Raw genomic sequence first — 24459 nt, forward strand, 5'->3', positions numbered from 1 at the left:
TGTGAATTCAAAGGCTTGTATCTAAGGCAAAAGGCTAATGCAGGCAAAGATCGTTTTTACCAAGGCAGATTGTGAGCGAGTGACACTACCTAACCAGGACAGGAGTCCGCGATCTCCAGATATTTTCTCTCGGCGTATGTTTTCAAACTTCTGTTCTCCTATCACTTATATGACTGCCTTAAGCAAGCGAGACAAGCAAGACTTTAACGCAAAGATTTGAAGACAATTCTTCAAACTTGTATTGTGTCAGCGTGTTTCATTTCCTAATGTGCTTTTGTCATGGTGAAAGACAATAGAACAGATTTAAACTTTCTTCTAATATTCTAAAGCTTGGTTTAAGAATGGTTATTGACTCAGAACCATGCTCAGAATCACCCACGGTATCACAGATTTTTAATAATATTGAAGCTCAGCAAAAGATGAAAGTATTATTGTATTAAAAAGTGTCACCATATCAATTTTTACTGTAATTAGATTTAATTTCAGTGATAAGTTTTGTGTGGAAGTTCGGACATTTTTCGTTTGAGGGAAATTGAATCGAGGTAAACCGTTGTTGTTGCGGTTGTTCTTGTGTCACGATTGTGAAATATAGGCCGCAAACATGCACAGCCATTCCAAACTCACATGTGTTGCTTCGATCATTTATCGAGCCTAAAAACGTTCCCTATGATGAAATAACGAACAGGCTAGGAAAATCGTAATAAAATGAAGCAAGAGAAGGAAGGTGAAAATAACTATGAATCTTTTCATGAAGATTTCAACTCGGCATTCTTGCATGAAGCAATTATGGAAAAACAAGTTGGAGAAGTCAATCGGTACAATGAAGTGCTGAAAATCGTAACCAGTGGAAGGGTTTTTGAGCACAACTTTGAAGGCTGCATCGAAGCGTTTCGATCATGTGTTAGCTTCCTAAATAGGGAACATGAAATTTTAGTTGGTGCAGTGTTGAAAGTCGACTGGGTTTCAAAAAAGCCACAAGTTGTTGAAGCATACATCAATTTTCTCACCGAGTTAGTATCAGCACAGACTTTCTATCTACGAGGATGCCTGAAAATGCTGCTTCAAAAGTTTTTGCCCACTGTTAACTTAACGGCAAATTTAGATGAAATAAAGCTGAGTGATTTTGATTATGAAATGGATAATGTTCATAGAGCCATATTTGCTTTGGTGAGCATTGTACCCACTGCGCCACGACATCTTTTGAATAAACTGGGCGATTTATTTCCTTATACCGGCAAGCATCAAGTGTTTCTTCAATTTTATATAAAAAACTTGTTTCGTATCACACAATACATGCCAACAGTGCAAGAAAATGTACTGGAAATTGTAATAGACAATCTGCTAAAACTTGACTGTCAGATATGTCAACAGGAGATTGAAGAAGAGGAGGACGATGATTCCGATTATGAAGATTATGATGAAACACAGTTTGATGTCGAAATAGAAGGTGACATTAAATCTCATAAAAATGAGAAAAATAAGAAGGATGATGAGATGAAAAATAGTACTGCCAGGAAACTGGACAACTTGATGCTAACATTTTTTGACCATGTACATCAGACATGTTTCCCTGGTGAAATTATTGACTGGGGAAAAACAGAAGCATTGTTTTCAGATCTGCTGCATGCATTTGAGATGGTTCTTCTTCCCACACATGCAAGTGCTTATGTGCAGTTTATTATATTCTATGTATGCAGCTTTGATCAGGTATTGAAATTTTACAAATTGCAATTATTACCTTGGTGCTAATCTAGTAGCATATCATCGTTGTTTCTATCCTGGACCAGATCTTCAGGTTTGCATCTAATTATGTATATAAATAGGAAAGGATCCTGAAGTATATTTCAAACATTAATTTGATGAAAGAGATTGATGACAGGAATTAAACTTTATGTAACTAAATATTAACTTTAACCCTGCCCTTATATATAGGGAGAGTATTTATTGTGATAAATTCTTCTGCATTGGGCATTGAAAATGCTTTTTGGATACAACTAAAATTATGGTTTGTCTTAACTTTTCAGCTCTGAACTTTGAATTCTTCTTCATAGGATGCAGCCTAAGGGCTGTTTACTAAGTGTTTGCATGCATTTCAGTTGCTCTTGATTGCTTCCATTCAGTCGCTCTAGATGTTCAAAAGTATATAATGCACATTTTTAAAAATGATGAAATGACTATTCAAAATTTTTCATAACTCTTTTGGTCTGCCAACCAACCCATTTGTTCACTGGTTACTATGACAACAAGATTTTATTTCTTTTGTTGAAACTTCTTTGCCTCATATTGCTTGTGTCCAAAGGGGGAGAGGGCTCAGGTTATATGCATTCAGTGTCCTACAGTTAAGTTAGAAAATGCATGTACATATATTTTTTGTTTTGAAAGAATTCCTCAATTGGCATATCACAGTGTTTCTAGCATCTTTCATGTGACTTTATAGAGTAAAAATTATATTTCTTGTCAATAAGAAAATGGTGACTGCTTTTGTTAGGCAATAGGAAGTTCAATCAATCATTTATGTACTAATAAAGAATAATTTTTTTACCAAATATTCAACATTAATTTCCCTTTGTAAGGTTAGGAGTTTGTTGGCCTGTCTTTACTTCTTTTGATTTAGGTCATTTTCATTGTTCAGGCCTCTTTGCTTGATGGCATTTGTCATTCTTTCTTTCCACAATGTATACAGGCTGGGAGAGTTGCAACCCCCTCCTCCTAATCAGGCAAAATTTATCATACTGGCTCCATTTGAGCAGTTCTCCCTCAATGTAGTAATGATATCCATATTAAGCCCCACATAGCATTAAGCATCCAGTATGCCCATGTACATTGCTATACTTCTCAGTAGCTTCTTTTCTAGCTCTATTTTTTCAGTCCTCAGACAAAGCAATTACAGAGCTAGTCATTGAATACTCTTTATTTCTATTTTCTATCTGTCTCCAACCTCACAATATATATTTTTTCTCTTTGATCATATGTCTGCACTCTAAGTCAGAACCAGAAGTCTACTATTTTAAGTAGATATTGCTTTTTGTTTGTATTAATGTCATTCCTGTGCCAGAGGACTATAGTGCTCCTGAAACTTCAATCTAGTTTTGCCCTCACTGCAACCTTTCTGTCCCATCTACCATATCTCCATTGTAGCAAAAGGTCATAATCTAGTTTTGCTACAAGTGAGAAGGTTGGTCATAATATTCAACTTGAATGATTGAAAAAGAGCTAAGAAAGTTTTATTTGACAACGCTTTAATATTGTCCTAAGAAAGGACCTTGCCAATCGTTTCCTATTGATGGATGGAATATACAGTTGAATCCCGATATGATCAATATATTTCATTTCCATGTGAAATGTCTGGTCCCTTGGATTCTACTAAAAAACCTCCTAAAAACTCATGATATAAGGAATTCTCATTATTTTGAAACAGGTTTTAGGCCCCTTCATTCATCTTAATGAAGGTCATCATAAAACAAACTTTTTCTAGATTTTTCATCTGCTTAATTAATCATTTATTTATTCCCAGTGTTTATTTCTCACTTTTTATCGGGTAAATCATTGTCATCAACAAAACATACATCAGCAAACATGCACTTTTTATGATGCAGAAAATGAAGATGACATACATGCAAAAGCTTACAATTTTCAAGGCTCTTTGACACTTCAGTAAACATGTCAAAAACATGGAAGACTATAAAAAACTTTTTTCCCTCAAATTTTTGAGGAACATAAAATGTTGTGAACAAGATTTTAATTTTTAATCAGCAACCATCTATAATATTTGAATTCAGCTTGGTCTTTTTTGAGAAAAATTTGCACAGAAGTTGCGGATTGCCTAAGGGAAGGGTTTTGGAGGTGTGCAGTGAAAAAAGACCTAAAAAGAATTCTCTGGGTTTACTGAACTTGCAATATCACAAACTTTTGTCTGGTTCCCTTTGAAGTTCGTTATCAGAATTCCACTGTATGTTTATTTGATTTTGATACCTCAATTGAACACCTCTTTATTTTTAACTTGTTATTCTCACATTAATGTTCCCATATTTATGTTAAGATGCAACAAATTACCCTATCTCTTAAATACTCTCTAATTGAAAAGGGATGTTCATTAGAAAAAAATAGATCATAGAAAGAACTCACTAGGAAACTTTCAATTATAAAGTTTCGAATATCTTTAGATTAAGCAACCATGTTTATTCATTGCAAAGTAGTGCAGAAGCAAATCATTATGCATTCTGAATTCGTGAATTTTGTGATCAGCCTGCAGCACATAAGGAGCTGTAATTTTAGCTATTGGGCCTAGTAACTTTGTATGTGACGGTGGCAAAACGTTCAGTAATATAACCGTACTGAACTTCAAAAATGCTCATCAGTTGAATATGTTGTCATTTGTCATCTACTGCATTGCTACGGAAGTAGTAAGGCAGATTTTAAAGGCAGTCTGTCCTTTCAATGATTGGCTGATATGAACAATAGGTCTTCCCGCCTTAACAGATTTGGCTGTCCTAGCTGCGGTAGTGGACAACATTTGAAACTGTGAGCAAAAAGCTATTGAGAATGGCAATAAGATAACGGAAGCATTTCCTTTTGCTGTTGACATATCTTTCGCAAAAACTAAACAGTGAACAAAATTTTTCTAGCCACAGCTTCACTTCAACAGGAACACAGCCATTTGATTCAAAAGTTCTGGAATCCATGTTGTCTCTGATTGGTTTAAATTGTTTAATTATCGATCAAGCTCAACAGTGCATGAATTTCCTTCCCCTGAAAATAAAGTTAAAGGACAAGTGACACGCTTTTGGCGCCAAATTTTTTTTTTCTTTTAACTTAAAGTAAAATGCTGTATGAGAGTGCTGTTGAAATATTTTTCTTTTCTGATTTCATTTTCCTACTTAAAAACCCTTTTAAAATTATGGCGGGAAATGAATCACGTGACACCGTGACGTAGATTGTGATAATTTGTTATTGCTTCTACTGGTATACAGTGCAATATTAATGTTTACAACACGCTTCTAAACGAATTTAGTTCGTCTGGAACTGTTGTGTCGTGTTTTGTAGACTCTCTAATAATGACAGGAAAATTCCGAGTTATCACAATGTACGTCATAGGGTCACGTGATAAAAAGCGAAATCGCGCCCCCTGCGCCCCCTGATTAGAATTTTTTGTTCTAAACCAGGAAAAACTTACTTCTAAACGATGATCTATAAGTTAATGAAAAGAAAAGATAGGGTGAAAAGTGTGTCACTTGTCCTTTAAGCACAATAGGGGACAAACTGCCTTTAAAAGCTTGAGATGCGAGTAATGTAGTTCTAGTTGGATACTAGTTCTAGCAACTTATAGACCATGGATTTGCTTCACACCTTTGCTCATTAACTTATTATTATATAATCAATGCTATGTCCACAGTTTTGAAGGTCTGACACATTGTCATTTCATTTGCTATTTATATAGTGTTATTTTCCTAAATTTTTTATATCGGCTGAATTTTCTAACATATTTGCTAGCATAGATAATTTTTAGATTAATATTCATAGAGAGCCAAATCTGAAGCTCTTTAGATGTGAATTAAGCAACCTGAACTGGTAAATGAATTCATGGTATAAAAGCTGTGTTTGCATTGATGTTTTTGAAAATCTAACATGGCTTCCATTTCCTTTTCAGTATTTTGCAAACAGTTTCTTGGAATTTTGCTGGCAGAAGGTTTGCGATCCAAGTGTTCCAGTCATATTACGTCAGACAGCTTCCGCATATGTTGGCAGTTTTGTGGCTAGAGCAAAGTTTTTGCAAGGTGATGTAGTGAGAACGTGTTTAGCTCTTTTCAGTGATTGGATTCATGGTTATCTTAATGTCTTAGACTCGTGTGTTTATCCGGACCTTGTAAAGCATTCTGCTTTTTATAGTGCGTGTCAGACATTGTTTTACGTGTTCGTGTTTCGATTCCAAAGCCTAATAGAGGATCACGGGTGGCGTGTTTATGTTAAAAAAATGAACTTGGATCGTATTGTTACCTCGAGGCTTAATCCTTTGAAATTTTGCGCGCCGTCGATTGTCGATATGTTTGCGCGAGTGACACGTAAGTACGAGATCGTGTTTTGCTACACAATAATAGAACACAACAAACGCAGTTATCTACCAACATCGCAAAATAACAGTGTAAGGGACAGAAAAAATATGCTGGATTCTTTTTTCCCATTCGACCCGTACCTGCTGAAAAAGTCGTCAAAATTTATTAAACCTCTCTATCAGGAGTGGACTGGAATCGAGGGTGATGTCCATGTGAAGGGTGATGACCCTGTAAGAGACACAAATTATAACCAGGATATTGTCAGTCCAAGGAAAATGGAAGACATAATGATGAAATTCAGTATCAGCCCGGGAACACCGCGATTTGACATTTGTGTATCGCCAGGATTTCATCCGGAGATGATGAAGACTGCTACTTCAAATTTCGAAGAGTAAGAGAACACTGACAAACTGATATTTCGATAATACGCAGCAATAATTGCTATTTTCTTGTAGACACCTATCTTAGTTTCTTAGTATCTTAGCTGTCATTCCATGCCAGTATTTGATTTAAGCAAACCAGTGATGGTCTTTGATGCTCAAAAACTACCTGGAATACTGAAAAATTTTTGTACAGGGGTGACATTTTCCTTCTCCATACACGTGATTGAAGGCAGGTAGCCAACCACAAGTTGTTTTGGAAAGGTAGACATTCATTTCCTGTTTATGTCGAAGACAAAAGACCAGTCCCGAGAGAGAGTCGAGGTGTACTAGTCCTGGGGGCAATAAACTGGTTTAACAGCTCATAAAATAAAATAATCTAGACTAACCTGTAACATAGAGTTGCCAAATAATTTTTTCCAGTGTGATTTGTGAGGTAGGCTAAATGTCACTTCCTCTGGGACCTATTAAGGAATTCGCCTGCTTTCTTCTTCGGGAACCTTGTGTTTATAAAAGAAATAAATTTGTTAAAATCACGAGAATTGTGTGATTTACGGATTCTTTAAGGAAGGGAGCTTGTAGTATAATTTAATTCTACATTTCATTTCGGCCCATTTGTTTGAGCTGATCGCTTCTTCAGTGGATTTGCGTTGTGTTTTCAATGACGTTTATAAATTACCAGGGCGGCCTTTAATTAACCAATGTATCTCATATCAAGATTGTTAAAGAAGTGAATATTTATTTGGATTTTTCACATATGATTTTAGCAGGTTGCTTGATAGTTACAAGAGGCCCGGACTTTGGTTGCGTTGTCCCCTGCTATCATTGCTATCTAGAATTTATTCACTATGATCTGGAGGTAATTTTGTTGAATGTATGGATAAGATCATATGTTTTCAAATGGTTCTCATGTTACTTACATATTTTGTACTGCTCTGTGTCAACCCTCTGTCTTGACCTCTGCTTTTAAATGATCAGAGAAATGCTTCCGCTAGTGCTCCTGCTTTGTTTCTAGGCGAGCTGCCCCCTCCTTGTTTCTGCGATTTGTATAGTATTAAAGGTAGTGTATACATATTAGTAGCATGCTTTGAGGGGTTGTACCTTTGTAAACCAATCAACATGCATGCAGCTTAGTCTAAACCAATCAAACCAACAGCTGAATTCATGTCAGCATACCGTAAGCAGGTTAAGCAGTCTTATTTGCAACTTCAATCTACATGGACTCCCTTTGCTTTTTTGATCTCCCTGCAGTAAGAAACCCTTACCAACCCTCCCCTCTGTATATAGTATGAACAACAGTCGCTAAAATCACTTTGTGAGGTTCAACTTTGTTTGCAAAATGCGGTGGTTAATAATATTGAAGGGATCTTACCCCAATATCGCTATATCAGACTGCAAAATGGTTGTTTGTGGTTGCTTAGCCAAAATAATCAATATCTTATACAGTGTCTGCCAAGCGTCTTGTTCATTCCATCAAATTTTTGAATACTCTTTGTCCTATACGAGCACCACCCCCCCCCCCCCTTTCCTCCTTCGTTCCCTTCCTCTCGGAACAGTTCATTTTATGATGTCTCCTGTGTTGTCCTATTGAGTTCTTTCAGAAAGAGATATTTCACTCTACAAGCAAAATATTTTGGGGAAAGGGGGGTTTTTTACCGTAAATAACTTACTTTTCAAAGCAACACTAAAGCAATGGAGCGTACAAAGAACTTTTACCATGGATTGTAGCAAAATAGAATATTTTCTAAGTTATATCGCAGGCTGTTTGTCGACGATTTTAACTACACAGTAAACTACCAGTAGTGGCGTAGCCAGAGTTGGAAGATTGAAGGGGCAAAGAAGAGTCCGACAGCAGAGGGTATGGGGCTTTACCCCCGGGAAAATTCTTGCTGACCACACCCTTAAGAATTCGAAAAACGCCCATGTTGTAAATGCGTTTGAAAAAGCTGTGGCTTTTTACGCTGCTATGGTTGGCGATACAAATACAATAATCGTCATTTGTAGCTTTTTGTGGCTGACCCCCTTTCTAAAACAGTCTATTTCCTTTCACAATTCCTCTGACGTTTATATTCTGAATTGTGTAAGGCGAGGAAGCGCTACGTGTAAAAACTGATTTTCTTAAGTTGTAAGCAAATATCTAAAAATAATACGCAGTATACATAAGTTGCAAACTAAGCCCGTTATTCTTGGAATAAAATCTGCAAAATCCACGACAAGCATTCCAGAATCCAGTTTTTAAAAAAATTGAAGCGCTTTAGCATTTTAATTTCTATTTTATTGGGAATTTCTAAAGAACGTGAAGGACTTTTCTATATTAACCATAAAACGAGGGAAATTGTAAACCATGCAGTAGAGGTACAGACGAGGGTCCTCTGCGAACAAAGCGAGCCGAAAATGTTTTCGACGACGCCCTTTAGATTAGCTTAAAATTTCAGAATATTTCTTACAGTGGTTTGCTTGCAGTCTTTAAAACGTTCAATCTGTCTGAAATATCAACTCCACCCCTCTCCTTAGGTACTAATTTTATTGCATTTTTGTACTTTTCTCGGACACCAACTTTCTGAGCATTGAGGGGCGGCCGCCCCCTTGACCCCCCCCCCTCGCTGCGCTACTGTATTTCTCAACTGTATGTTGCCTTGTTGCTATGGAGTTACCTCGGTCCCATTAATGGAGGTAACTACCATATTTGTCTCAAGTGAACTAAAATAATGAGACAATGCAGTTTACCTAGTGTCTGAAAATTCTTTAAAAAAATTCCACCTTTTTCTGTTTTCTCACGTGATATCAGCACTACGTCATAAAAAACCACTACTTCATATTTCAATATCATCCAGCTCTGAGTTCAAAAGAGAGTTGACATCGACTATGGTTGTGGAAACATCACCCGATTAACAAAGAAAATTTGATGATCTGGCAAAGCACTTCAATTCAATATTCTCTCAACCCACATCCTATCGATACAATCAATATAAAAAACATTCGTCCCAATTTCAATGGTTTGCCTATGTATTGTGTAAAGTTGAAAATATTCTATTGTAAAATATTCTTCTTTCTTACAACCTGCATCCTAGACGCAAATTCAGTTCCAATTCTACATGGCGTTGTTAGATATTAACAATGTTTTTTCCATCTTTACTTTGTTTCCAGTCCTCGCCACACCCCATTAGCCACACCCAAATGTCAAACTTCTCGTCTAAACTCTGATAGAGCTGATGCGATTCTCTAATGCTTCTAATTTAAACTATTTTTCATTATCAGCAGAGTAAACATACAACTACAAGAAAGAAATATTTCTATTCAAAACTTTGTAAACGCCTTCTGGAATAAAAATCACATTGTAAGAATTCTGATTTCATTTACATAAATTAGTTTTTGTTAACTAGAATATCTAAACCTAGGTAAAAGTGGGTTATCTTCAATTTTTTCCATTCAGAATTTTGAATTAACTCGAAACGTTGGTCCTGGTCATTCCAACAAAACAGTCTAGGCTTTATGGCATTCACTTTATATCCAATGTTTCTAAAAAAACGGTAATAGTAAGCAAAAACCATCTACAGGTACACGAAATTCTGCTGCATGTGACTGCGGCTACGCATCAAGTTGTCACTCGAAATTACCAAACGTCGAATAAAAGAACTAAAGTGCTATCATATTGATATCATCGGAAAAGAGACATCTCAAAATTCTATTTAGCTCCTTAAACATCAATTTTATATTCTCTACCGTCTATTAACCAAGGAATGAAAACCCTTTCCAAGGTCTTTTGTTAAAGTTCAACGTTTCCTATTTGTTCTTCTAATCTTTTTCAAATCGTGTCATAGGTGTTCTAAAATTATCATTCAATTTGATTTCCAGTTTCGATGCAATCTAAAATTATCTATCACCCTCAAAATATGAATTCCATGTCCTAAAGTTACGTGTGTACTAATTTAAAATCCAAAAAATTGATCATTGAAAACTTCAGTCTCGCTGTGATTACGGCCTGTTGTTTCTTTATACAGCGCCTACTCTACACGAATTTTTCACTTCAAAGTTGTGTAGTGTCTTCGAGTTTTCTGTCTTTTTCCGTTCGCTGGTTTTTCTTTATTCTTATTCCAATCGCTTGAGCTCGTGCTAGCCCGATCACTCCAGGAAGCATAGTTAAAAATCCAACTCCAAGGCAACTTATTCCAAAGTATCGAGAACTGCTCCATCCAATTGTCTCTGGGCTTAATGCCGTCATTACCACACCACCTAGGAATATAATTGCGCCAAAAATAAGAAAGATTGCAAACTGGCAAAGCCACGTCGAGGCATTGTCGCGGTTCGTTTTGACGTCATAACCATCAACGAATAGGTTATCCCTTACATAAAGCGAAGGGAGCTCCACTCTGAAGAAGTGTCCCTTGTCTTCCCATTCGTGTGCGCCCCCTCTGCAGCACAGTGGACTGCACAGGTTGTCATAAACGGTAGATTTGAGGGAATCTTCATTTATCAAAAGTTTGTATTCGCCATCATTACAGCATCCACTTTTGGCGACCAACTCTACTTTGTAAGGTTGTCTTTCTATCTTGCCCTCGTCTCCTACGACTTCAAGGTGGAGTTTCCATGAACGACGGGCCGAGCAACAGCCGCCCATCTTGTTTCAACAATTGATACCAAAAAGCCTTCGTTTGCTGCCGATAGCTCGAAGCTACTTCATGCTATTTGCTGACTTTATACACAGATCTTCTGCTCCATTAGTATTGGCAAGTCTTACTTTATAAGCTGTAAGTGAATATAAACATATTAAAGAAATTTGTACATTATTTTCTGGGGAGAAAATCAGACCAAAATGCGTAATGACACAGAATAGAAAAAGGTTAGAAGGAGAGATCTCCGCAGCACCCTGGGTGTTCTTTCGACATGAAGAAAGCAGTTGCCTTGTGCCAGGGAAAGAGTGACAAACATAGGATATGATCATACTTTCACAATGTTTTTCTGTGAACAACAGCAATTGGTCAACCAACCTAAGAGGAAAGGCACTTTTGCCATTTCACGACAAATTTTTATTGAGTCAGCCTTCTATTCAATTACAAAACTTTGTTAGCCTCGAATAAATTATTGCGCATGTGCCTCAATGATACATATGATTGATGTGCCTACAAAAAGCGTCGAATTTAAATAAACAAAATTTCCTTTCTGCCCTTTCCTATGATTGCCGATATATATGAGGACAGCCTTCTTCAAGCTGTTTGGGACGTTACGCCCTAACGCTGGTTTTTTAAAAGCATTGTTGCCATTACGTATTATATGAGGAATCTTTGACAGAACCCAAACAAGCGATATTTCAAAACAAAGTTTCTTTATTCTTAAACGTAGCAACCAAATTTTTTCTGTAGACAACGATATTTAGTCACCGATAAGCAGGCGAACTGAAATTTTTTTGTCTCTAATCATCGTTATTATCTATATATGTCTGGTTTTAGTCTGTCTATTTTCTTTCTATTTTGCCATCGATTTTACATTTCTTCTATCTTCCTCTCCTCCGTTGTTTTCTTTTTCTTTTCCTCTGTTCATTGTTATTATAGCTATTCAGGCATAGAAAAGCTATCAGTTCTTTTCTGTTTTAACAACAACATAGATTTCAATTACTAGCGTTAACCAAGTTTGTTTTTCTGGCCTTCCTTGTCTTTGTTTTCTGTGCGGGCATTTTTATAGCATGATCTCAATGTGTCCAAATAGTTTCAATCTCTTTGCAGCATTTCCAAAGATAGGACCTCTTTACTTGTTTGCCTATAAACTACACGTATACACTTCTTCACTTATACACTGTTCGTTCTCCACAATATCCCCCCTTTATAATTGTCAGTATGGGCTCCCAGCCTCCATTTCCTCCCCCGCCCCACCTACACCCCCACCCTCGAAATCATGCAGTACCTAATAAGTTTTATGTCTTAGAACGAAATGGTTATTGTTTAGTCACTGGAAAACACCGAGGTTGGTACCATCCATGCTTTCTCTTGAATGCAGCTCGATTTTTGTTGGATTTTTTAATTGTCCGTCTGAAAATACTGCCCGTAGGCCCTCTCATCGCAACTTTGCAAAACGATTGTTTTTACAGACAGCTTGCGATAGAGGCTTAACATTCGGCGGTCAATTTTGCAAGTTTATTTATTCATAATTAACTTATTGCAGTGCTTGTGACTTAGGAAACTTTTTGAGATCTTTGTTTTCTACTTATGTTAACTGTGTTCGAAGATTATCGAATATTTACAGCCAAAGTTCAAGGTCTAGTAGAACAATAGCCCATAATAAATTATTCAATTTATTCACCTTCTGAGTTCTTCAGCAGCTTTGAGTAGTCGATTCGCTGAGACAGTAGCTTTTTGTCGAGCTTTGGTCCTAAACAACACTCCTCTCTCCAACAGCTAGCCAACTCTAGAATATAAATAAAGCCTTTTAGGCATGAATGCGTCACATCATTCTTTTTGTGCGAGGATAAAATTATGGTTCTGTTTTAAATTCAATAGATTGTAAACTATTTGAGGCTTTTCTTTCGAGTAGCAGATTTCAAGGGCTGCGTGCGGTTGATAAGACAACCTGAGTTTTTCAAAAGAATCGTTTTGTTGAGATGCATTGTAGTTTCATTCTGCTTTCTTGTCTACGTTCAACAAACTGCTTTCCCACGAGGGATTTTTCTTTGGTACTACGGAAACTGTGCAGTTCTTTATGTGGAGTAACGAAGCAACCAAAAATAATGGTAAAAGGGTGTAAAGATTATACGAACAGTACTGATCGAAGGATCTCAAAAATTACTCTAAAAGAATAAAGAATGACTCTGTTTAGACTTTTACCACATCTAGCTTTGACTTTAAAACAGGGAAAGGAAAGCTTAGGGGATGCGGGGGCTACTCTCGAAGAAACGTAGTTTTACGAAAGCTGTGTAGTTCTTAATTAGGAGCAAGGTTGTTGGAAGAGGGATGGCTGGGGGGGGGCTGCCTCCCAATAATGTTCAAACTGTAATTATTCCCTTTATATTACATGTGCGAAATTAGAAGCAATAAAATAGGCAGCCCCCAATACGAATTTAATTTCGACGACACTGTGGATCAACCAAGCAGCAGATGGAGGCATCAGTCATGTTTATAAAAATATTGGTAACAAAGTGTACGGAAATTGCTGATCGAAGGATCTCAAAAGATTAATTTCCAAGAAAAATAATGAGCCGGTTAAATTTAGCTTTGCCTCTAAAATTTTTAGGGGCGAAAAACAGCGTATGAAAGCTTAGGAGATGCGGGGGCTACCCCCGATGAAACATTGTCAGATCACGCCCTTTAGAGCCCTTTTAAATGACCTTTCTGACAAGAAAGCATATTCAATAAAAGAACTGAACAGCCTACCTGGAAGTATTTATAAAATGTTAACATATGCATCACAGAAAAACTACCGTCAACTTAAACAATTCGTCTTAAACAGACATACCAGTAAGGTCCCCAATTTCTAAAATTTCGAACCATGAGATGAGAGTTGCATCATTCTTGCATACTATTTAGATTTTTAGCTGTTTAGGCAAATGAAAAAATCATATAAAGGTACTTCTTTAATACACGTCCTCCATTTTAGTCCCCTTATTAAAAGAACATATTTAGAACAGAGAGGTGAACTAACGGCGTCAAAGAGTTGGCAAGTTTTTAGAGTCCACATGTTTGGAGCACAGAAGTTGAAATAACACCATAAAACACGTTGAACTATTCAAAATCACTAGTAGTCTTCATCATAGTCAACTTCATAAAAACGATGAAACACATTAAAGAGTTCCTGATTATTTCGTTTGGTTCTTATATTTTAAAACCTACAGTGCTCTATAATGGTTTGACATGAAATAATTCAGTGCTTTATTAAATACTTGCCTAAATCCCTTGAGGAAGCGGAATTGGCGCTCCTTCTACCTATACCGATCTCCCCCACTCCAAACATCACACACTCGCCCTTCCCCCTTTTAGCAATATTGGTTAGCATATTTTCTTCTTATTTGATTGCAGCAAAATTTGGCACAGCTAAAACCATGTTTCTAAACAACTTACATTAAGATATACAACATATTTCATAAGGGTACGGGGGTGCAATGTTCCGGGGAGTTTACTAAGGGTTTTGACAAAGGCTGCAGTTACATTGCAGCAAAGAAACTATAAGATAAGATAACTATTTCGTGACTCTCTTACTTTGTTGAATAATTTGAATAATTTGCTTACAATAAGAAATGGTAGAAGATGAAGCAATTGTACTATTCGCCCTTTTGAAAATGCGCGAATAGCACAATTTGAATGCCGTTTAAGGAGTACGGTGGAGGTCTGGTGTTGAGTTACAAGAATTTCGTAAATGTTAGCTATAAAGCCCTGTGAATTTTGTATCTACGAGACCCTTCCGATTCTCACAAAGTGCAGCATAAAAACTTGCCGATTATAGATTCAAAAATCTCAAGTATTGAATGCATTGACACTATGACAAAAGTATGTTTTGGTAACAGGATTAACTACTTTAAGAAACAGCCCTTAAGCAGTCAATATCAATAATCATTCTCTGTAATTGTTTTTTATAATGCTAGGTCAGAATCAGTAGAACTCAATTCTTTTCTTATCTCTCCTACTTTTGTCTCCCTATTCCAAATCAGGTTTTCTTTGAGTGCCCCAGTTTCTACGAAGAAAGACAGGGGTTGCAGAGCAGCCAGCAAACAAAGTATCCTTACCAACCCAGCAAACAATGTACCCTCAACGCTCCATTTTGCCATATTTATATCGATAAAGCATCTCGCTTTAATATCTCTCCTCCCATTTATAAATATTGATTTAGGCCTCCGCAAATTACTTAACGGTAGACTAATTAAAAAATAAGACCATATGTTTGTTAACGAGTAGCAATGTGTTTGATTGATTCATTGATTTTACACAATATGAAATGCTAACATCAAATAAAAAACATACTTTATTTGCTGGAATACCTTGAACGAACTATCCTGCGACGATCTATTGAAACCAGTTGTAAGTGACGTTAATTCCTTGCATTTTGTTGTGACTGCCAGTGGTATCGTCCTACTATGCATGCAGCAACTGAGTATTAAAAAAGCTATGACGCACAAAGCGACTTGTCTATGAAATATCTGTTTACTTCCATTCCCAAGAAAACAATGATACCTAAGGCGAGATGCAAGCTACAGAATCACAAGGGGATTGGTAGCAGTACTATGAGTCATATTAACTTATGAAGTTACCAGCAGGTCCTGTGTAGCAAGCCGTTTCCAAGGCAACAATGATATCTACTTGTGGCCTCTTTGTTAAGCCACAACATAGAGACAATGATTATATTTGGCAATACACGTTTTGTTGGGACGCAGACTCTGAATTCGTCACACATCTTGAAACCTCGCCTTAATTTTATGAATTATTTAACTTGAATACCAGCTGTTTGTCAGTGCCAGAGCGAGTTTGTGATTTGTGCTCAACATCGTTAGTTTGGACGAGTATTGTCCACATTTTATGGACACTTTATGTACCAGAATGGAGATTACATTGTAAAACTTTTAAGTTCCACCCTTTAAAACAGATGAAGTTCACTAATTTTAACACTGATAGCAAAAAATAGCAACTTTATCCTTCATTACACAATCATTTATAATCAATAAGAGAAAAAGTAAGCAATAAATTTTCACATAAAGGGAATGTGTTGTGTTTGCTAACACCAGATACAGGGCCGTCGCGAGGCAAGCCTCGTTGGGGGGGGGGGGGGGGGACTACAAATTTACCTGATTAAAAATTATAGCCTGAAATTTTTAGCTACTGTCACAAACCTTTGCAATACATTTTGTCAATTTAACTCTGTATGATAATAACGGACTTTCCTAATAGTTTTGTCAAATCTCTATATCGGGACGGGCCGCCGAAGCAGGAGGAAATTTTCGAATTTTGATGCTTCCAGTTCACTAGAAAATGCACTCTTTAAAGCAAATTTCACTAAATCAATCCTCCTTATCCTATTTAAAATTATTATTTTTTTGCAAAAAATTTTACAGCAGATAAAAGCAACAATTTCGCCGTGGTCTTGAAAAATACCAGGTTGTCAGTTACTTCTAAATTTAGATCCCTCTCTCCATCTTACCATGCCTTTTGAATGTTAAGAAAAATCTGAAGCTCATAGTGAATTGCAGTTGACACTTCTACTGAGAAACTTTAGGAGAAATGGAGACAAGGCACAATTTTAGCCAAAGAGGGCCTGGATTTTTAGATTTATTGCCAACAAGCAATCTTCAAATCTTCAAATCATTAGTTTGTTTACCTTCATTCATATCAAGGAATATCATATTTAACTAACGGAGCAACTACCTTTGCTTGAATCTTTATTGATTTTATGACATGAAGGTCTCTGAAATACCTAAAGCGTTTCTTCCACCGAGCGGATTTTACCTGAAATTTCCTACTGAGATGCTATTGGGGGGTGTGGCACCCCCATACCCCCCCCCAGGTCGCGACGCCCCTGACCAGATAATTTCTTGCAATGCTGGCGATTTTACATTGAAGCACCTCGAAAATATTGGTGATTTTTGTCTGAGTTAAATGGTCATCCAAAGATTACCGTCGACACTTATGTTACACCGCAATACTTTATGAGAACCAGGTAGTTTTTGTCAAGGCTCGGTTGTTCTCATTTTTGGGATAATTTGAAGTTCTCCTGTTCTTTATTTTGTTCTTTTTTCAACATCGGTTTTTCTACAAATACATACTACACATTGTGTCTATGACCACTGAATAACAGTTTTGCATAAATTTTTTATAGCACGGACTAATTTGCTGATAAGTTGTTTATTCTTGCAATTTTTTACATGAGGCTGGACCCTTATACTGTTCTTTTTTTAACCGGAAGATCAAGCCTCGGAGCTCTAATAAAAACAGAATGTCAGAAAATCCTTATAAGTTTATGCTTACCTTTAGTCATATCTGACGTTCATTCTCTGAGCAGTGCTATCTTTGAAGTTTTCTAAAACTTTTTTGTGCTTAATTTAAAGTTTTCTCAAAAGTAATGTAAGTAAAATAGATTTTGGTGATGCAAAAGTTAGAAAATGGATTTGAAAAAAGAAAATATCTTGAAACATGCTAAATCTTTGTCTGACACTCTTCAGAGTTTAGGATCTATGTTTTGACGTTTTATACTATGAAGAGGGTCAGACGATAAGCTTTACTATAATCAAACTGGTTTCTTCTTCAAAACCAGTAACGTACATGTTTTGAAGCATTTTTTATTCACGTCATCATTCTAAATTATATTTTTCTAAATTTAGAGCAGAAGAAGCAATAACAGGAAAAGTAACTGAACAAATGTAAGGACTCGAGACATGGATTGTTCAATCAATTTTGGCAAACTTGTGAAGTACTCCTAACTTTTAGCGATGTTTCTTTTCTAATTCAGACAAAAGTAGGTTGACAAAATATCTCTATTTCGAATAAAATATTAAAATAACTCGGTATCGAAACAGCGTAATCTTATGTTACGAAATTTTTTCTAAAAGTGATGGAATGCAAACACCAAGATTTCAATTCCTCATTCCAAACAAATTTTTAACTTTTCTTGACATTTAAAATGTCCTTGGTAAGATGCAAATATTGACAAAAAAGATTTCTTCAAGAAGAGATATATGTGAAGCATCCCATTTAGCTGTCGCAATTATACCTTGTTTTTTTAGAGAAAACGAAAGCATATTGCAATTTGAAGTATGGTACAATTTCTTGTCGTAAGCGTGGCCCCTTTTGAGAAGTGCCCCACTACTGAAAAAACCTTAAAAAATGCCATGGTACTGTGCCTATTTTTGTAAGGTACTAATGTATTGTGCGGGAATTCGTGAGCCGTAACCTTTACAATCTAGGAAGGCCCCGCATATTTAAGCTTTTTTCTTGGATTTTTAAAGCTTTTCATTGCATAAAGCTTATTTATAAACTATTGGAGTCTGTCACGATGTTTATCTTACAAAGTTGTTTTGATGCCATAGAAGTCATATTTTATCCAACGCGTTATTAATGTTTATTGAAAATAGTTTACTTACATAGACACGCCTTTGAAATTCTGCTTGGTATCACATTACCGGTGGCTTCTTTGCCTATAGGTTTACTCGGAGAATTTCCCTCTTGATAAATGCAAAGAATTGCTCAGAGATAATTTTTGTCCTTGTCGAGATAATTATTTGGAATACAATCGATTTGCTCTCCTTTCCGTTAAATTATTTCATAGAAAACAATTTACCGTAACATTGGGTAGAAAAGATGATACCTAGAAAATGACTTCTTTTCAACAAATTTCAATTTAGAATCTCAGTAAGCAGGAAACTACAAAACAAAAGAGAACAATCAAGTTTACTGGTAAATTATTTCTTATAACTAAAATATACAAGTAAAATTATATTACCTGATACATTACCTAGGCATATAAATATTCTTATGAACAATTGTGATTGTTAACAGTAATTTTGCATATTATTTTGCAAAAAGCCTTGGCTTTAGTTTTCACTTATAAATTCAATATTTTGTCTATTTTTCAAATTGAAGTGATATGGCAACATTCTTCTTGTCTATGGTTGTGTATGGAAATATGGTGCATCATTCTAGCCATCTGTCTTAGATTTCTCAAATTTACTCATTTGGGTATGGAAATATGATTTATTTAGTAGGGTGAAAACTGATGAAAAAGTCTTGGGACCTGCAAATTTTTATACACAGGTAGTCAAATGCCCCCTCAACAAGGCCACACTAACACTTTTAGGGCCCAGTGGGAAGTGCGGCCCTGCCATTTGTCAATCAATCCTAAACTGCTCTAAAACATCAGTACCTATAAGTACTGACAAGGAGAAGTGATTTTCCCACCAATAATTTGTGGGGTTTGTTAATGAGTGCAGGATAATCGAGATCCATACATATTTTTAAACTGTCATCATTCTTTGCTGTATCGCCATAAGGCAACAGTATCATCACAGCCTCCAGTAACCATAATACCATTTCTGGAATGAACACTGGAGATTTCCAAAGTATGTTCATGAAAAGTTCCCAGCAGCTTCAAACTCCTGTCTGGGGTGTAGGCTCTGTAATATCCTGTAGATGCACATGCAATCAAAGCTCCATGAAAGTTTTCTAGCTTTAGGACTTTGTGGTCCTTCCACAGCTGATATGACTCTAGAAGGACAAAATTTTGGCTTGATGTGTCATATAGATTGAGGACACCTTTTTTGCTACCAATTCTCAGGTACTGGAAACCCATATCATGGGCAAGATTCATGCTTAGCACCTCACTTCCAATGCCAATTGAAGACAGAGTATGGCCTGTCATTCTCCTGTCACATATACTGACTGTTTTATCTTCACTGCCAGATATGACAAAATCTTCATGGACAATAAGTGACAGTATAGGTCCCTTATGCTGTATAATTTCTTGTACATCTTCAGATCGTGGGTCAAAACTGCGCACTTTCTTATCATAACAACCACTGAGGATCAACCCATTATATGATGTCATTGTCAATATTGCAGATGGGTGATACTTGAACGTGTGAATGTCCTCTCCATTTTTATTCAAGTCCCAAACTTTTACACTTTTGTCCCACGATCCAGTGATAACTTCATGTGGTTGCCTTGCATCAGTTGTTACAGACCATACCCAGCCCTTAAACAAATAACAGAACCAAACAATTAAATCTTACACATATCATGAATGACAGCATTTATTAATCTTTATTCGAAAATCCTTACTGGTTAAATATTTTAACTATTCCTAACCAGGCTCAATCTGAAAAGTAGCATTTACGCACCACCGATTGCTAATGCTTTGGTGCAATGATAAACATCTCCTTATCACTTACGCTTGACATTTTTGCCTCAGCTAAGAACAAAGCTAATCAAAAACTCTTGTTAACAAATAACAAATGATTCTTAAACAAATAACTAGGTTGTTTGTCAATTTAGATGAAATACCTTTGATACAACAATTTTAAAAAAAGAGAATTTTACCTCTTGTACAAAGTCTGGTAAAAAGGAAGTACAAACAGTTGCAAGTGCAAGCAAAATACTACAGATACCTGCTGCATTTCATTAAGAAGTGTCACAAATATTGTCAACATTAACACGAGAATACTATTTCTGATTATCAATGCAAGGTTGCAATAACTGTTGCTGAAGCAACTTCAGACTTGGAACTACAATCATTCTCAATTATTATCCTTAAAATGGTTTCAAAAGCACATTTTCTTGCACTTACAGTATGCCCTGATAAAGTGACAGCTTCCTTGATATCACATTCAGTTTCATTCTGGAAAGAGAACTTTTCAATATCCCATACAACAACTGATCTGTCCCTAGAACCAGAAACAGCAAACTTTTTCCCAGGCATAACATGGACTGCATCAACTGGTGCTGAGTGTCCCAAAAGCTTTTTGCAATTAAGCTTCAATCCACCCTTGCTCCTCCAGAAATTGTCAACATCATCATAGGTAAAGTATATGCTTCTCCAACTGTTCACATATTCAAGATCTTTCAAAAGATTGATATGCTCCCATTTCAAGCGAAACACAGTCTGCCAGATATCCTTTGCACTCAAAATTTCATAAAACGTTTTACATGTGACAATTATTGTCTTGAAAATTGTTCTGATATCAAGATGAACAAAGATTCTAAGAATCATTTCTGGAGGTAAATCAAGAATATTCAGACCTTCCACATGACCATTGTGCTTGAAATCCGCTTCATTTTCTTCTTCTAATGATGCAGTTTTGTTGGCAATCTCTCCATCCTGGTCATTGGAATCATCATTCACTTTGATATCTGCTACTTTTTCTTCAAGATCTCGCATGTTTGTTGCCATTGCATAAATGTTAGCAAATTAATATGTTTCCTAAAAATGAAGATGTTTATAATCATATTTTGGCAATGCACACAGTTAAAAGCATAAATCATCGTAAAAAGTGACTTTGAACAAGAAAGTTCTCATCAAGTACTAGCACATTTTTTCCGATCTTTAAAATCGCTTATAGATAACCTAAGAAAAGGACTAAAAACAAAATAAAATGGCTTTTAGCAATATTCAAATAGCAACGACCTTTCGCCAATTTGCAGAGGATGATAATCCTTTGGTCCACCAATGTCTGCGTCGCGTGTCATATAATTGGTAATCAAACGGTCACGGGTTCAACAAAGAGATGAAATGACTAATAACACAAAAGACCTAGTTGAGAAGCACTTTCTGTTTAACATTTGAACCCCATTATATGTTGTCAATTTGTATTTTATAAAAAATCGTAATAACCAGATATAGCCTAGTTTTTTCGTTAAATATGAATATAATTAAACTACAAGTTCGAAATAAACTACAAGTTCGAAATAAAAAAATTAAGAACAAATCTCTCACCTAAATCTTCAAAGAACGTGCTTAAAAGTTTATATTTTTAGCAGCATTTTTTCGTCATGGTATGCAATTCCCATGCTAACCTAACATGGCGGAAGATTGATGAGAGAAGATTCAGAATGAGGCCAGGACTTTAAGCGATATTTGATATAGGACAGTCTCCACGACAACGCTTTAAAGGTGCCTAGTAAACTTGGGTCGATATTTGATATTGTTTTACTGCTTTCTGGGTAGATAAGGTCCATGGGTCCGTAGCTCACTTACCGCTTTCAAATTGGAAATGGAAATGGCCGCCGAAAGTTAGACAAAACGCTAGCGTACGGTGCAAAGCCATAAAATACGTAGAAAAGATGTCTGCGAGTCACAGACTAACGCAGTCAAGTCGAAGAACAGTAAGGACTTCATCCTTCCCACAAGCAAGTGGTGTTTCACCAAACACACAGAATTTTTCCCCGAAGCAAAGAGGTTACTACTCGGATATCGTTGTTGGACAGGGTAGCAGTGCCCAGCTCAATGTAAGTGAAACAGTAACACCCTGTGGGTTCTTGTTAACGAGGTTTATATTGTGCACAAGATGTCCACTTTTAATAGAATTGAAATTTGCTTGAAAATATGCCTCAGTTAACGATCATTTCTATCCAGTGGCGAAGCTAGAGCCAAACATAGTTGGTCCTGTATGTATGGACAGGTCCTGCTTATTCAATAAGAAACGCCCATGAAAAAAATTCTTTTTCTGCAGATGAATTTTTTCTTCAATTCAGTAAAAAGCAAATGTAACAAACTCATACTTAAAGGCATGCTATGGCGCTTTCCAGACAAATCTTTGTTAAATTGTAGTAAGCCTCTACAGCTGATGTAAAAGTTCAAATTGATGATAACTAAATTTGACAATAATAAGGGGCAGGGGTGACATTAGAAGTTACCTATCATATATTTATGGTAGCTGAAATAGTCTAATTAGATTTTGGTCCTATAAATCTGACAATTCTAGATGCATTATTAAAACATATTTAATAAATAACAGAGTTTAAATCTGTATGGACAAGTTCACATATTATGCAGGACAATTATTCTGCAGCTGATAAAGAGCGGTACACTTGAATACTTTGTCGTGTTATCAATGAAAACAACTTCATTAGCCAAACCATTAGATGAGCCAAACAATTCTGATAGAAAAATACACTCTCATACTAGCAGTTCAGCATTCACCTTATCGGTAATCAACATAGCAATCAGTCACCCAACATCAGTCACTCTTTAATCACTTACAAATGCATATTCCGCTGAAATTGGTTTATTCTCCGACTCCAAAATTTCAATCACTCAACAGTAATTTCAATTATGCTTTCATTGTCCTTGTCCAGGGCTAAGAGAATCGTACTTATTTAGGCTACCATGATGCACTTTGCCTCATACGAAGGCCAAAATCAGAGTGCCTTATACAGCCAATCCATGTTGTTTACCATTTCTTTCTTGGAACTTTGGACTCTATCTTTATGCAGCTCAACTGAGGCAAGTTTTGTTGTCTATAATAATCACATCTGGTATCACTCAAACAAGCAGATAATCCACATTCACTTCATCTTAAACTGGCCTCCTTCCTAGTACTCTCATCTCAGTGTCTCTAAACAGAATGAGAATGCACAAGGCAATCCTCACAGTCCTGCTCTCAGAAATAGCAGGACCAAAGGTTTTCTAAACAATGCTCTTTGGCCTATTTATTAGTTAATCAAATCACTGCTACTTATAACATGTTATGATGATCATCTCGATGAGGTCCTGCTCCCGAGATTGAGCAGGACACTGCTCTTTGTTCTAGACTATTGTGAAACAGGAATAAATTTACAAAAGCCTTTGTGAAGCAGGACCAAACATAAAGCATTGTAGTATGGAGCAGGATAAAAAAAAGGGTTGCTGTAGTAAATAACAGGACCAGGATGCCTGTATTAGCTGATGGAACTCAGGACTGTATATCAAATAGATTTGAAACTTCCTTTTTGCAAAGAAGAAATTTTTTATCAGTAAATCTAATCTTTGGAAATTCTTGCAGCTGCTCAGCAGAACCAGCAGGACCTTTGGCTTTGCTACTGTTTCTATCTTGAAACAGAAACTTATTGTATATTATCTTGTAGTTGGCCTAATCCATAGCTTTTTTCTCTTTTCTCTGAGGCTCTTGTGAATGTGGAGGGCTTTAACATTTGTTTCTGAAAAAAATGATTCTTTTCACAGATATTTTATTTAGAATAGATCTATGAAGGAATAAAGTTAAAACTGGAGGTCATATAAGTTTACAAATTGCTTTTTGAAATAGATGCATGTATAATGTACCTTGTGCTGGTGTAGATGTTCATAAATTCAATATTGTTCTGCAAAGATACTGATACCAAAGCTGTGAATTCTGTATGTGAGGTCTTTATAATACTTAGCTACAACTCACTAAAGAACAAAACTTGCTTGTCTTGCATGTTGCAGAACTCCAATTTCCAATGAAATAATCTTTTGATATGAAGTGTGCTTTGAGACTCATAATTTGCAAAAATTTTCCTGGAAATTGCACAGCAAACAGACTATAAATTTTTTAAGATCTTAAGATTTATTCTTCTTTGGTAGATAAAATAAGAGTATGCTTATTGTTTGTA

The 24459-nt window shown here is 36.2% G+C and overlaps 4 protein-coding genes across 7 annotated transcripts in view; 2 read left to right on the forward strand and 2 right to left on the reverse strand.

Annotated features, from left to right (window-relative positions):
• Positions 1–705: 705 nt before the first annotated feature.
• Positions 706–7349, forward strand: LOC135693137 (RNA polymerase I-specific transcription initiation factor RRN3). The gene is made up of 2 exons (XM_065211553.2): positions 706–1707; positions 5648–7349. Exons 1-2 carry the CDS (start codon positions 706–708, stop codon positions 6443–6445), a joined length of 1800 nt encoding a protein of 599 aa, XP_065067625.2. The 3' UTR covers positions 6446–7349.
• LOC135693307 (uncharacterized) lies at positions 756–15644 on the reverse strand. 4 transcript variants are annotated; one of them, XR_016144833.1, is made up of 4 exons: positions 15373–15644; positions 12725–12829; positions 6820–11176; positions 756–1803 (listed from the first exon to the last, which is right to left on the reverse strand). XR_016144833.1 is itself a non-coding variant. In XM_089113565.1 (3 exons), exon 3 carries the CDS (start codon positions 11046–11048, stop codon positions 10458–10460), a length of 591 nt encoding a protein of 196 aa, XP_088969691.1. In that variant the 5' UTR covers positions 11049–11176; positions 12725–12829; positions 15390–15644; the 3' UTR covers positions 6161–10457. The 4 variants fall into 4 exon arrangements, 3 of the variants coding, with proteins under 3 accessions (XP_088969691.1, XP_088969690.1, XP_088969692.1); XM_089113565.1 differs by lacking the exon at positions 756–1803 and having other exon boundaries at positions 6161–11176; positions 15390–15644; XM_089113564.1 differs by lacking the exon at positions 756–1803 and having other exon boundaries at positions 6161–11176.
• A 2374-nt stretch (positions 15645–18018) lies between these two features.
• LOC135686751 (F-box/WD repeat-containing protein 9) lies at positions 18019–21941 on the reverse strand. Its single transcript, XM_065203101.2, has 3 exons — positions 21824–21941; positions 20678–21310; positions 18019–20086 (listed from the first exon to the last, which is right to left on the reverse strand). Exons 2-3 carry the CDS (start codon positions 21278–21280, stop codon positions 19361–19363), a joined length of 1329 nt encoding a protein of 442 aa, XP_065059173.2. The 5' UTR covers positions 21281–21310; positions 21824–21941; the 3' UTR covers positions 18019–19360.
• Positions 21942–22020: 79 nt separating this feature from the next.
• The window catches only part of LOC135686668 (dynein axonemal heavy chain 1), a 62630-nt gene continuing 60191 nt past the window's right edge, over positions 22021–24459 (forward strand). The window contains exon 1 of the mRNA XM_065202982.2: positions 22021–22335. Coding sequence (XP_065059054.2) covers positions 22171–22335 — 165 coding nt within the window. The 5' untranslated portion in view covers positions 22021–22170. The remainder of the gene's footprint in view (positions 22336–24459) is intronic.

Source organism: Rhopilema esculentum, chromosome 17 (assembly GCF_057945365.1).
Source record: "Rhopilema esculentum isolate cy_ngs chromosome 17, ASM5794536v1, whole genome shotgun sequence".
Lineage (NCBI taxonomy): Eukaryota > Metazoa > Cnidaria > Scyphozoa > Rhizostomeae > Rhizostomatidae > Rhopilema > Rhopilema esculentum.